The sequence below is a fragment of the Dendrobates tinctorius genome, unplaced genomic scaffold, assembly GCF_039654945.1.
Source record: "Dendrobates tinctorius isolate UK_male_01 unplaced genomic scaffold, ASM3965494v1 ptg000151l, whole genome shotgun sequence".
Classification (NCBI taxonomy): Eukaryota; Metazoa; Chordata; class Amphibia; order Anura; family Dendrobatidae; genus Dendrobates; species Dendrobates tinctorius.
The window spans coordinates 25,243,029-25,257,594 of NW_027361818.1; the positions used below are offsets into that span (position 1 = coordinate 25,243,029).

Genomic DNA, 14,566 nt, shown 5'->3' on the forward strand with positions numbered 1-14,566 from the left:
TGTGCAGATGACACTTCAGAGTTGTAACTGGCGGAGTTGTAGGCCAGGGGAAATACTAGAGACAGTGGAGCCGGAGGCCATAGTGGAGCACGGTTGCAATCAGTTGTAGTCTACAACCTCTATAAAACCAGCTGCAAGTTGGCCTCCGCCTGCTGCATGCTTCATCCTGGGCTACAACCCATCCAGCTGTAGCTAGGAAGTGCCGTCAGCACAGATAGAAACACTCGTTCCTGTGTCTGTGGGGTTCAGTAACGCCTGCTGTTCCCCTGCTGTGGATGGCAAAGTCCCCTGCTGCCTCCAAAATCACACTACAACGTATTTTCTCCTCGCTCCAAATAGGCCTCAGCCTGCTCGGCGGATTGATCCTGGGCTATACAACAGCCAGTTGTAGCTTGGAAGAGCTGTCCGCACAGATTTAAACACTCGCTCCTGTGTTAGTGGGGTTCAGTAACGCCAGCTGTTCCCCTGCTGTGTGGATGGCAAAGTCTCCTGCTGCCTCCAAACTCACACTACAACGCATTTTCTCCTTGCTACAAGTAGGCCTCAGCCTGCTCGGAGCATTGATCCTGGGCTACAACACAGCCAGTTGTAGCTTGGAAGTGCTGTCCGCACAGATTAAACACTCGCTCCTGTGTTAGTGGGGTTCAGTAACGCCAGCTGTTCCCCTGCTGTGTGGATGTCAAAGTCTCCTGCTGCCTCCAAACTCACACTACAACGCATTTTCTCCTCGCTCCAAGTAGACCTCAGCCTGCTCGGAGCATTGATCCTGGGCTACAACACAGCCAGTTGTAGCTTGAAAGTGCTGTCCGCACAGATTAAAACACTCGCTCCTGTGTTATTGGGGTTCAGTAAAGCCAGCTGTTCCCCTGCTGTGTGGATGGCAAAGTCTCCTGCTTCCTCAAAACTCACACTACTACTGATTTTCCACCGTGCTCCACTTAGGCCTCTGGCTCTACTGTCTGTAGTATTTCCCCTGGCCTGCAACCCCGCCAGTCGCTGCTCTGAAGTGGCGTGTGCACAATCCACACTTGTTCCTGTGTTACTGTGGCTCAGGCACGTCAGTTGATCCACTGAGGTGTGTCCGGCAATGTCTGCCGCTCTGTCCCCATTCCCATTACTAGTAGTGGGAATGTGGACAGAGCAGGAGACCTTGCCGGACACACATCAGTGGATCAACTGACGTGACTGAGCCACAGTCACACAGGAACAAGTGTGGATTGTGCACACACCACTTCAGAGCAGTGACTGGTGGGGCTGGAGGCCCGGGGAAATACTACAGACAGTAGAGCCAGAGGCGTAAGTGGAGCCCGGTTAAAATCAGTAGTTGTGTACAACCAATATAAAACTAGCTCCAAGTAGGTCTCAGCCTGCTGCATGATTGACCCCTGGGCTCCAACATCGCCAGTGGTAGCTCAGAAGTGTCTTTGGCATGGGTACTCCCTCCTGCCCAGCCTGGTTCCAGCACGCCTGCTGTTTCCGGGTAGTGTCAACGTCACTTTGCCACCGATACGTTGTACTGTCGTGTTGCGGTCGGGTTTGCCGAGTCTATGGTGCCTGCAGTTTTGGTGCTTCCTATGTGGGCTGCGGGTTCTGGTAATAAAGGCTGGTTCTGTAGTGCCAATAGGACAAGCACCCCCTGTTGGACTGTGGGTTTCGGAAACTGCGTCCTGCTCGCAGCCTTGCAACTTTGTTGATCATGGGTACCTTCTGCTACCCATCCAGGTGCCAGCACCGTCTGCTGGTTCCCGGCAGAGCCTTTGGCATTGTTGCCTCCTTGTCGGTAACCGAGTTCCAGCAATGTCTGCTGGTTCTTGGTAGTGCTTTTTAGCACAGGTAACTCCTGCTTAGAAACCGTGTTCCAGCACCGTCATATGGTCCACGGTTGTGCCATTGGCTCTTGTTCCTTCAGCTGCCCCTATGGGTTCCAGCACCGTCTGCTGGTTCTCGGTAGTTCTATTGAGTATTGTAGCTTCTGCTACCCATCCGGGTTCCAGCACCGTCAGCTGGTTCTCGTAAGTGTCTTTGGCACGGGTACTCCCTCCTGCCCATCCTGGTTCCAGCAAGCCTGCTGTTTCTGAGTAGTGTCAACGTCACTTTGTCACTGATACGTTGTCCTGTCGTGTTGCGGTCGGGTTTGCTGAGTCTATGGTGCCTGCAGTTTTGGTGCTTCCTATGTGGGCTGCGGGTTCTGGTAATAAAGGCTGGTTCTGAAGTGCCAATAGGACAAGCACCCCCTGTTGGACTGTGGGTTTCGGAAACTGCGTCCTGCTCGCGGCCTTGCAACTTTGTTGATCATGGGTACCTTCTGCTACCCATTCGGGTGCCAGCACCGTCTGCTGGTTCCCGGCAGAGCCTTTGGCCTAGGTGCCTCCTTGTCGGTATCTGAGTTCCAGCAACGTCTGCTGGTCCTTGGTAGTGTTTTGGAGCACAGGTACCTCTTGCTTAGTAACCGTGTTCCAGCACCGTCAGCTGGTCCACGGTTGTGCCATTGGCTCTTGTTCCTTCTGCTGCCCCTCCGGGTTCCAGCACTGTCAGCTGGTTCTCGGTAGTTCCATTGAGTATTGTAGCTTCTTCTACCCATCCGGGTTCCAGCACCGTCAGCTGGTTCTCGGCAGTGCTTTGGCCTAGGTGCCTCCTTCATGGTATCAGAGTTCCAGCAACGACTGCTGGTCCTTGGTAGTGCTTTGGAGCACAGGTACCTCCTGCTTAGTAACTGTGTTCCAGCACCGTCAACTGGTCCACGGTTGTGCCATTGGCTCTTCTTCATTCTGCTGCCACTCCGGGTTCCAGTACCATCAGCTGGTTCTCGCCAGTTCCTCAGCCTTCTTGTAACTTCTGCTACTTTTCCAAGTTCAAGCTTGTAGAAATGGTTTTTGATTCTCACTCTGGATCTCCATGACAATGACCCTGAAGACGACGACCCTGAAGACCACACAGAAGAATACCTAAAAGATGACCCGGAAGAAGATGACCAAGAGGACAAAGAACAGGAAGACAACCACCAAGATGCAGAACAACAAGAAACAGAAGACCAAGAAGCATAAAAAACAAAAGCATAAGAACATTAAGCATAAGACTAAAAATCTGAGCAAATGATATTATCAAATTTATAAGCAGAAGAAGACTAAGCAGTGTATGGGGGTGAGTCCGTTCCTCCTCGTGGTGCCCCTGGAAAAGGCCTGCTGCTGCAGGCAAAACTGAACGCGGACAAATCCTGTTGTAAATCTTTTGTGTCAGGCTGAACGGAAGGTGTAATCTTCAAAATTTTATAGATAACAACTACAGGAATGCCTGACACAAATAAGAATATGATGAAGAAGAATAGGAAGAAGTAGAAGTAGTAGAAGTAGAAGAAGAAGAAGTTGATGAAAAAGATACTGCTGCTGCTGAAGATGATGAAGGAAAAAGTGTGGGAGAAGTAAAAAAGAAGGTGAAGAGCATGGAAGTAGGGAAACATACATATCTGAAAAAAAATTGAAGACTTTAACATAGTCAATATCTTTGTAACTACGAACGTCTTTAAAAAAAAAAAAAAATCCTGCTATTCAATTTGATTGGGCTAAACCTCTATGGCTTTAATGTCTCCTACACCTCCCACAACACATTCTACATTATTATTAGTTGTCTTTCTTCATGTTGAATTAACCTACAGGGAAAGAAAGGGTTTTTTTTAATTCCGATATTTCTGTTCCATTGACTTGAAATGGGACTTCCGGAATCGGAATCGGCGATACCCGATAATTTTTTTAGTTCGGCCGATCCATTCCGATACGATATTTTTTAGTATCGGGTGGTATCGCTCAACACTAGTCCTAAGCCAGATGAAAAATACATCATCGATGTATCATAGCCAATGTCTGAATTTGGCTTTAAATAGGTCTGAAGGATAAACAACTGTGGCCTCCCACCATCCCAAGAATAGGTTGGCCAATGCAGGTGCACAGCGAGCCCCTATTGCCACGCTGGATGTTTGCAGGTAAAAGGACCTATTAAATAGAAAATAGTCATGTTCTAAGATGAACTCTAGAAGGTCAATGACAAGCGCTGAAAGAAGTGACATGCTCTATGTCCAAAAAAAGCAGCAAAGCACAAAATCCTGATGTCAAAAAAGCAAAGTGTGTGCATGAGATTTCTGAAATCTCATACAGTTGTGGCCAAAAGTATTGACACCCCTGCAATTTTGTCAGATAATACTCAGTTTCTTCCTGAAAATGATTGCACACACAAATTCTTTGGTATTATTATCTTCATTTAATTTGTCTTAAATGAAAAGACACAAAAGAGAATAAAGCAAAACATTGATCATTTCACAGAAAACTCCAAAAATGGGCCAGACAAAAGTATTGGCACCCTCAGCCTAATACTTGGTTGCACAACCTTTAGCCAAAATTACTGCGACCAACCGCTTCCGGTAACCATCAATGAGTTTCTTACAATGCTCTGCCGGAATTTTAAACCATTCTTCTTTGGCAAACTGCTCCAGATCCCTGATATTTGAAGGGTGCCTTCTCCAAACTGCCATTTTTAGATCTCTCCACAGGTGTTCTATGGGATTCAGGTCTGGACTCATTGCTGGCCACCTTAGAAGTCTCCAGTGCTTTTTCTCAAACCATTTTCTAGTGCTTTTTGAAGTGTGTTTGGGTCATTGTCCTGCTGGAAGAGCCATGACCGCTGAGGGAGACCCAGCTTTCTCACACTGGGCCCTACATTATGCTGCAAAATTTGTTAGTAGTCTTCAGACTTCATAATACCATGCACACGGTCAAGCAGTCCAGTGCCAGAGGCAGCAAAGCAACCCCAAAACATCAGGGAACCTCCGCCATGTTTGACTGTAGGGACCGTGTTTTTTTCTTTGAATGCCTCTTTTTTTTTATGCCTTTGCCCCAAAAGCTCTACTTTTGTCTCATCTGACCAGAGAACATTCTTCCAAAACGTTTTAGGCTTTTTCAGGTAAGTTTGGGCAAATTCCAGCCTGGCTTTTTTATGTCTCGGGGTAAGAAGTGGGATCTTCCTGGGTCTCCTACCATACAGTCCCTTTTCATTCAGACACCGACGTATAGTACGGGTTGACACTGTTGTACCCTCGGACTGCAGGGCAGCTTGAACTTGTTTGGATGTTAGTGGAGGTTCTTTATCCAACATTCGCACAATCTTGTGTTGAAATCTCTTGTCAATTTTTCTTTTCTGTCCACATCTAGGGAGGTTAGCCACAGTGCCATAGGCTTTAAACTTCTTGATGACACTGTGCACGGTAGACACAGGAACATTCAGGTCTTTGGAGATGGACTTGTAGCCTTGAGATTGCTTATGCTTCCTCACAATTTGGTTTCTCAAGTTCTCAGACAGTTCTTTGGTCTTCTTTCTTTTCTCCATGCTCAATGTGGTACACACAAGGACACAGGACAGAGGTTGAGTCAACTTTAATCCATGTCAACTGGCTGCAAGTGTGATTTAGTTATTGCCAACACCTGTTAGGTGCCACAGGTAAGTTACAGGTGCTGTTAATTACACAAATTAGAGAAGCATCACATGATTTTTCGAACAGTGCCAATACTTTTGTCCACCCTCTTTTTTATGTTTGGTGTGGAATTATATCCAATTTGGCTTTAGGACAATTCTTTTTGTGTTTTTTCATTTAAGACAAATTAAATGAAGATAATAATAACAAAGAATTTGTGTTTGCAATCATTTTCAGGAAGAAACTGAGTATTATCTGACAGAATGGCAGGGGTGTCAATACTTTTGGCCACAACTGTAGGCTTTGTGGGTATTGTAAAAAGCAGCTGAAAATTAGCAAATAAAAACGCAGCAAAAACACTGGTATCATTATTTGCAGCATATTGCTGAAGGAAAGTAATGGACAGCAACTTAACTTTATTAGCATGCACAAAGAGATACAAGATAGCAAAAAAAATGCACAAAAAAACTGGCACCAAAACTGCAAAGAAAAATGCACCTAAACCTGCAGTTTTGCAACAGCTTCTTTCCTGACAAGAAATCAGGTTTTGCTGCTGAAAAAAATCCAGCAAAAACGCCCAGTGTGAACATTCCCTAAAAGGCAGCTGAAAACTAGCATAAAAAAGTAGCAAAAATGCAGGTATCATTATTTGCAGCCTTTTGCTGCAGAAAAGTCATGGACAGCAACTCAACTTTATTAGCATGCACAAAGAGACACAAGTTATGCAAGAAACTTGCACGAGTCTCTTGCATCAACACCTGGCACTGCCTACGGCAATTGGACCGGAGTGTGCGGCTGCATAGAAATACATGCAGCCACACATTACGGTCCGAGTGCCGGTGGCAGTGACAAGTGTTGATGCGAGAGACTCGTGCGAGTTTCTCTCGCATCACACTCGCAAGTCTGACGCCGGCCTTACCTTGACTATGGCGGACAGGAGAATACTGTATGTTGGTTTATTATTTTAGGTATTTTCTAGGAGACAATGGTTTGGAATTTGGTGTGAGGTGAGAATAATGGGTTTTTTATGTGAATATTTATATAACTTTACTTTTTTTTCAACTGTAAGCACAAGCGCCAGCAGATGATACTACTCTCCCATCAGCGGCACCTGCTTTCTCTGTTATCAGTGACACCAGACATAGCCTTATGGGAGTAGTAGTCTCATTGGGCCAAGCCTGTTTATTTACCACAGGTCACAGTCAGCTGCGGAATCACGCTGACATCTTCCAGCATGATCCCACAGCACTGTGACCGACAGTACAGGTGGTAGCGTTACCGCACACAACCGTACACACACACACACACAGACACCCTCGCACACACAGAGACACCCGTACATAGCCGCACACACATGCATACACCCCCACACACACAGAGACAACTGCACACATACACAGAGACACCCGCACACAGCCCCACACACATACCTGCACACACACATAGACACCTGCTCACACACACAGACAGCCGCACACACATAGACATCTGCAGACAGACACACATATTCTCTGCTAAAATTCAAAAATGAAACATTGTTCACAGCAGTGACCTGGGAGTCAGAAATGCTTCCAGGGGTCTTCCCCATGCCGTTCCCATGTCATTTGAGCACAGTTTCCATCGATTTCCACAATTTCTAGTCCCTTGGCAGACTGCTGGGGGGGCCGCAGGAAAAATGTTCGAGTTTTCCATAGAATTACATTGGGCTCGTTGCTGCGGTCGAGCGCTCGAGCATTCCAATTTGCTCAACACAAGCAACGAGCACTCAAGCATTTTAGTCCTCACCCGTCACTAGTGAATTTCCTTTCACAATACTGGCTAGAAAGGAGGATGTAGTGCACTTAGAACAGGTCGTATCAGTACAAGTGTCTGCAGCGCAATATGGTGCTGGTGAAAGGTATCTAAGTTTACTTGTAATACTAGACTAAATATTGCAGGCAGTGTGTGATTTTGTAATATGCATATGGAAGAGCCTGTGTGCATGATGTGCAGGTAGCAGAGCCCATGTGTCTAATCTGTGGGCTGCAGTACACTGGATGTAATCTGTAAACAACAGAGCTCTTTAGGCTCAATGTTTTGGGAGATGATACCCAGCCCCCAGCTTTGGGCAAGTGGGAAAGATATGTAGCAATTCCAGGTAGGCTAGGAATAAATTCTAGAACTGCAGGTGTGTCAGTCTGCCAAAAGAATCAGAGATGAGTGTGCTGTTAGTGAATGACCAGACAAAATGTGAGCTGAAGCTTGGAGAGAAAAAAGCCAGAGTCTGTCTCTGAATGCAAACTGCATATGTCAGCAAAGAAAGAAAACTGTGTGTGTTGGAGCTACAGAGTGATGTGCAGAGGCTGAAACCTGTCCAGTGTGAACTGTTCCCAGAGTTAAATACTTTTGTTTGGTGCTGGAATTTTCTGGAGCTCGGGCTGAAGGGAATACCAAGACTGTTCGGTTGAGCCCACACTGACATATATGTACCCTGGTAATTTAACTGCTTATTTGCTGTTGAGTTTGATTTTGAATGTTTTGGAATATTATTAATGCAATAATTGCGTGTGTGAACGCTGCCTAATTCCTACCAAAGAATGGGAATCATTACACTACACAGTTCAGAGTTTAAACATAATCAATTTTTGGCTAATTTTTTTCCTTTCCATATTCAGCTTATTTTATAGATATAAATATAGATTACAGATATTTCTGAATTTTTGCCTGCACGGCTTTCTTAATATCTTTGTTTCTAAAACTGTAAATAATGGGATTAATCACTGGAGTAAACACAGTATATAGCAGAGATAGAATTTTATTAACGTCAGATGTTTGTCCACTTTTTGGAAGAATGTACACACTGGAGAGACTCATATAAAATACAGAGACCACGGTGAGGTGGGAGCTACAGGTGGAGAAGGCTTTCTGTCTGCTGATATTAGATGGGATCTGTAGGATGGCACGGACAATCTTCACATAAGAAATGATTATTATTAAGTTGGGAACACCAACAAATGGTATGCTTAATAAATATATTTGTAGTTTTATAGGAAAAGTATCAGAGCAGGCAATGTCCTGTAGGGGAACAAGATCACAGAAGAAATGGTCAATGATATTTGGTCCACAGAACTGTAGTCCTAATAATATTATATTGTAAATGAATGAGAAGGAAAAACAGAGCAACCAAAAGGTGACGACCAACTTCATACACAATGGTCCTGTCATGATAGAGATGTAATGAAGGGGTTTACAGATGGCCACATATCTGTCATAGGACATCACCGTGAGGAGAAGACATTCAAATAATTCTGTAGTACAGAAGAAATACAACTGGGCCATACAGCCGATATAAGTAATGGTCGCCCCATTATAAAGTAGAATATAAAATATGTTGGGGACAATATCTGTTGATAACAAGATGTCGCTGATGGACAGTTGTGAGATGAAGAAGTACATTGGAGTGTGGAGGTTCTTGCTGGTGGACACCAGGGTGATGATCAGGAGATTCCCACATATTGTCCCATTGTAAGCCACAAGGAGCAAAGAGAACAAAAACATTCTCAGCTTCTGGTTGCCTTGAAAGCCTAAGAGAAAAAACTCGCTGACCTCGGTCAGATTGTTCTCCTGTATCAAAGGCGAAACAATTTAGAAGTAAATTAAATACAGCTCTGGCAAATATTAAGAGACCACTGCAAAATTTTCAGTTTCTCTGATTTTTCTCTTTATATTTTTGAGTAAAATGTAAATTGCTCTTTTATTCTATAAACTACTGACAACATGTCTCTAAATTTTCAAACACTAAATTTTGTATTTATTTTCAGAAAATGAGAAATCGTCAAAATAACAAAATAATGGAGTGCTTGCAGACCTCAAATAATGCTAAGAAAACAAGGTCATAATCATTTAGAAACAATAATACAAATTTTTTAACTGGGGAAGAGTTCAGAAATCAATATTTTGTGGAGTAACCATGATTTTTAATCACAGCTTTCATGCGTCTTGGCATGATTTCCACCGGTCTACTCCTGGTACAAAAATTTGAGCAGTACTTCATTATTTGATGGCTTGTGACTAGTGTTGAGCATTCCGATACCGCAAGTATCGGGTATCGGCCGATATTCGCTGTATCGGAATTCCGATACTGAGTTCCGATACTTTTTTCATATCGAATACCGGAATCAGAAGTTCCCATAATGCTATGAGCCCGCTAGATTTGATTCAGCCAATGGGAATCCTCAGAAGTGTGTGCACATCCAGTTAGGCTTGTAGGCATGTTAAATAATGGCATGGCTGTGATTGGCTGCTGAAATGATGTCATGATGCACTATAAAAGCCACCACCGCCGCCATTTCTGTTCACTCTGCTGTGAATTCAGTAAGGGACAGGCTGCTGTTGAAGACTGTGAGGGACAGTTAGAAATAGCAATTCTCAAAAAAATATTGTGCTTTACCCAGGCTACATAATCCACCACTGTAGCTTTCTTTGCCCTAGCAGCAGTGTTCACAGCTGTCTGCAAGGGCTGTGTGAGTGCAGCTCACGTTGTGGAGTAGGTCCTGCAGCCACATCTGGTTGTAGGCCGCCCAGCGTGCATCACTGCTGCCTCATACATATTTTTCTTTTATAGCAGTTCATTTTTTATTCTCCTATTAGTATGCATCCATCCGTATCCATATACGGTGGTTGCAAACACTATAGGAGTAGACAGCGGAGCCTTTCTGCAGCCTTTCAGTGCTAGTGCCCACTTAGCTGCACTGTTCACGGCTGTCTGAGCGGTCTCTGACTGTGTGGGAGTGCAGCTCACGCTGAGTAGTGTGTCCTGCAGCTACGTCTGGTTGTAGGCCGCTCAGCGTGCGTCACTGCCTCACACATATATTTCTTTAATTGCAGCTCATTTTTATTCTCCTATTAGTGTGCATCCATCCGTATCCATCTACATTGGTTGGTTGCAAACACTATATAGGAGTAGATAGAGGAGCCTTTTTTCTGGCTTGTGCCCTTCAGCTGCACCCAGATTAGTATTACCCAATTTTTCCCATTACTAGTAGTGTGAATGAGGACAGAGCAGGAGACCTTGCCGGACACACATCAGGGGATCAACTGACGTCACTGAGCCCCAGTAACACAGGAACAAGTGTGGATTGTGCAGACGCCACTTCAGAGCTATAACTGGCGGGGTTGGAGGCCAGGGGAAATACTAGAGACAGTGGAGCCAGAGGCCATAGTGGAGCACGGTTACAATCAGTAGTAGTGCACAACCTATATAAAACCTGCTGCAAGTTCGCCTCCGCCTGCTGCATGATTGATCCTGTGCTCCAACAAGGCCAGTTGGTGTTCAGAAGTGACGTCTTCACAGAGAAAAACACACTAGCTCCTGTGTTAGTGGGGTTCAGTAACGTCTGCTGTTCCCCTGCTGTGTAGACGGCAATGTCTCCTGCTGCCTCCACATGCCAAAAACATAAGGCCTCAGCCAGGTCCATGCTTCATCCTGGGCTCCAACAATGCCAGTTGGTGTTCAGAAGTTCCGTCTTCACAGAGAAAAACACACTAGCTCCTGTGTTAGTGGGGTTCAGTAATGTCTGCTGTTCCCCTGCTGTGTAGACGGCAATGTCTCCTGCTGCCTCCACATGCTAAAAACATCAGGCCTCAGCCTGCTCCATGCCTCATCCTGGGCTCCAACAACGCCAGTTTGTGTTCAGAAGTGCCGTCTTCACAGAGAAAAACACACTAGCTCCTGTGTTAGTAGGGTTCAGTAATGTCTGCTGTTCCCCTGCTGTGTAGACGGCAATGTCTCCTGCTGCCTCCACATGCCAAAAACATCAGGCCTCAGCCTGCTCCATGCTTCATCCTGGGCTCCAACAACGCCAGTTGGTGTTCAGAAGTGCCATCTTCATAGAGAAAAACACACTATTTCCTGTGTTACTGGGGTTCAGTCACGTCAGTTGATCCCCTGATGTGTGTCCGCCAATGTCTCCAGCTCTGTCCAGATTCCCATTACTAGTAGTGGGAATGTGGACAGAGCAGGAGACCTTGCCGGACACACATCAGGGGATCCACTGACGGGACAGAGCCCCTGTAACCCAGGAACAAGTATGGATTGTGCAGACGCCACTTCAGAGCAGCAACTGGTGGGGTTGGAGGCCAGGGGAAGTAGTAGAGACAGTAGAGCCAGAGGCCTAAGTGGAGCACGGTTACAATCAGAATTAGTATACAACCGATACAAAACTTGCTCCAAGTAGGCCTCAGCCTGCTCCGTGATTGATCCTGGGCTTCAACACGGCCAGTTGTTGCTTGGAAGTGCCGTCTGCACAGATAAAAACACTCGCTCCTGTGTCAGTAGGGTTCAGTAACGCCAGCTGCTCCCCTGCTGTGTGGATGGCAAAGTCTCCTGCTGCCTCCCAAATCACACTACATCTTATTTTCTACTTGCTCCAAGTAGGCCTCAGCCTGCTCCGTGGTTGATCCTGGGCTTCAACACGGCCAGTTGATGCTTGGAAGTGCCGTCCGCACAGATATAAACACTCGCTCCTGTGTCAGTGGGGTTCAGTAACTCCAGCTGCTCCCCTGCTGTGTGGATGGCAAAGTCTCCTGCTGCCTACACATTCACACTACTAGTGATTTTTAACCATGCTCCACTTAGGCCTCTGGCTCCACTGTCTCTAGTGTTTCCCCTGGCCTCCAACCCTGCCAGTTGCTGCTCTGAAGTGGCGTCTGCAATATCCTGCTGTATGGATGGCAAAGTCTCCTGCTGTCTACACAGTCACACTACATCTTATTTTCTACTTGCTCCAAGTAGGCCTCAGCCTGCTGCATGATTGACCCTGGGCTCCAACATCGCCAGTTGCTGCTCGGAAGTGTCTTTGGCACGGGCACTCCCTCCTGCCCAGCCTGGTTCCAGCACGCCTGCTGTTTCCGGGTAGTGTCAACGTCACTTTGCCACCAATACATTGTCCTGTCGTGTTGCGGTCGGGTAGCCGAGTCTATAGTGCCAGCAGTTTCGGTGCTTCCTATGTGGGCTGTGGGTTCTGGTAATAAAGGCTGGTTCCGTATTGCCAATAGGACAAGCACCCCCTGTTGGACTGTGGGTTTCAATAACTGCGTCCTGCTCGTGGCCTTGCAACTTTGTTGATTATGGGTACCTTCTGCTGCCCCTCCGGGATCCAGCATCGTCAGCTGGTTTTCGGCAGAGCCTTTGGCCTAGGTGCCTCCTTCTCGGTATCCGAGTTCCAGCAACGTCTGCTGGTCCTTGGTAGTGCTTTGGAGCACAGGTACCTCCTGCTTGGTAACCGTGTTCCAGCTCCGTCAGCTGGTCCCCGGTTGTACCATTGGCTCTTGTTCCTTCTACTGCCCCTCCGGGTTCCAGCACCGTCAGCTGGTTCTTGGAAGTGTCTTTGGCACGGGCACTCCCTCCTGCCCAGCCTGGTTCCAGCACACCTGCTGTTTCCGGGTAGTGTCAACGTCACTTTGCCACCAATACGTTGTCCTGTCGTGTTGCGGTCGGGTTAGCCGAGTCTATAGTGCCAGCAGTTTCGGTGCTTCCTATGTGGGCTGCAGGTTCTGGTAATAAAGGCTGGTTCCATAGTGCCAATAGGACAAGCACCCCCTGTTGGACTGTGGGTTTCGGTAACTGCGGCCTTGCAACTTTGTTGATTATGGCACCTTGTGCTACCCAGCCGGGTTCCAGCACCGTCAGCTGGTTCTCGGCAGAGCCTTTTGCCTAGGTGCCTCCTTCTTGGTATCCGAGTTCCAGCAATGTCTGCTGGTCCTTGGTAGTGCTTTGGAGCACAGGTACCTCCTGGTTAGTAACCGTGTTCCAGCACCGTCAGCTGGTGCATGGTTGTGCCATTGGCTCTTGTTACTTCTGCTGCCCCTCCGGGTTCCAGCACCGTCAGCTGGTCCTCGCTAGTTCCATTTACTATTGTTCCATCTGCTACCCATCCAGGTTCAAGTACCGTCAGCTGGTTCTCGGCAGTTCCTCAGCCTTCTTGTACCTTCCGCTACTTTTCCAAGTTCAAGCTTGTGGAAATGGTTTTTGATTCTCACTCTGGATCTCCCTGACGATGACCATGAAGACGACGGCCCTGAAGACGACACCGAAGAAGACCAAAAATATAACCCTCAAGAAGATGACCAAGAGAACAAAGAACATGAAGACAACCACCAAGATGCAGAACAACAAGTGACAGAAGACCAAGAAGCAGAAAAACCAAAAGCAGAAGAACATTAAGCATAAGACTAAAAATAAGAGCTCATGATATTATCTAAATTATAAGCAGAAGAAGACTAAGCAGTGTATAGGGGTGAGTCCGTTCCTCCTTGTGGTGCCCCTTGAAAATGCCTGCTGCTGCAGGCCAAACTGAACGCGGACAAATCCTGTTGTAAATCTTTTGTGACTGGCAGACCGGAAGGTGTAATCTTCAAACTTTTATAGATAACAACTACAGGAATGCCTGACACAAATAAAAATATGATGAAGAAGAAGAAGAATAGGAAGAAGATGAAGAAGTAGAATTTGAAGAAGAATAATAGTTGAATAAGAAGAATATGAAGAATGTAAAAAAAAGAATAATAGGAAGAAGGTGAAGAAGAAGAAGATGAAAAAGATGCTGCTGAGGATGAAGAAGGAGAAAGTATGGGAGACGTAAAAAATAAGGTGAAGAGCATGGACGTAGTGAAACATACATATCTGACAAAATATTAAAGAGGTTAACATAGTCAATATCTTTGTAACTACGAACGTCTTTAAAAAAAAAAATAATTCCTGCTATTACATTTGATTGGGCTAAACCTCTATGGCTTTAATGTCTCCTACACCTCCCACAATACATTCTACATTATTATTAGTTGTTTTTCTTCATGTAGAATAAACCTACAATGAAAGAAAGGGGTTTTTTTCAGTTCCGATATTTCTGTTCCATTTACTTGAGTTGGACTTCTGGGATCGGAATCGGCGATACCCGATACTTTTTTTTAGATCGGCCGATCCAATCCGATCCGATATTTTTCAATATTGGGTGGTATCGCTCAACACTACTTGTGACTATTCATGTTCCACTCTATTACATTCCAGAGGTTTTCAGTGGGGTTCAGGTCTGGAGATTGGGCTGGCCATGACAGGGATTTGATGTGGTG

The 14,566-nt window shown here is 46.0% G+C and overlaps 1 protein-coding gene across 1 annotated transcript; it reads right to left on the reverse strand.

Annotated features, from left to right (window-relative positions):
* Window positions 1–8,137: 8,137 nt before the first annotated feature.
* On the reverse strand, window positions 8,138–9,061 carry LOC141050103 (olfactory receptor-like protein I9). Its single transcript, XM_073546935.1, has one exon. The coding sequence runs from the start codon at window positions 8,993–8,995 to the stop codon at window positions 8,138–8,140; it is 858 nt and encodes a 285-aa protein (XP_073403036.1). The 5' UTR covers window positions 8,996–9,061.
* Between the last annotated feature and the right edge of the window lie 5,505 nt (window positions 9,062–14,566).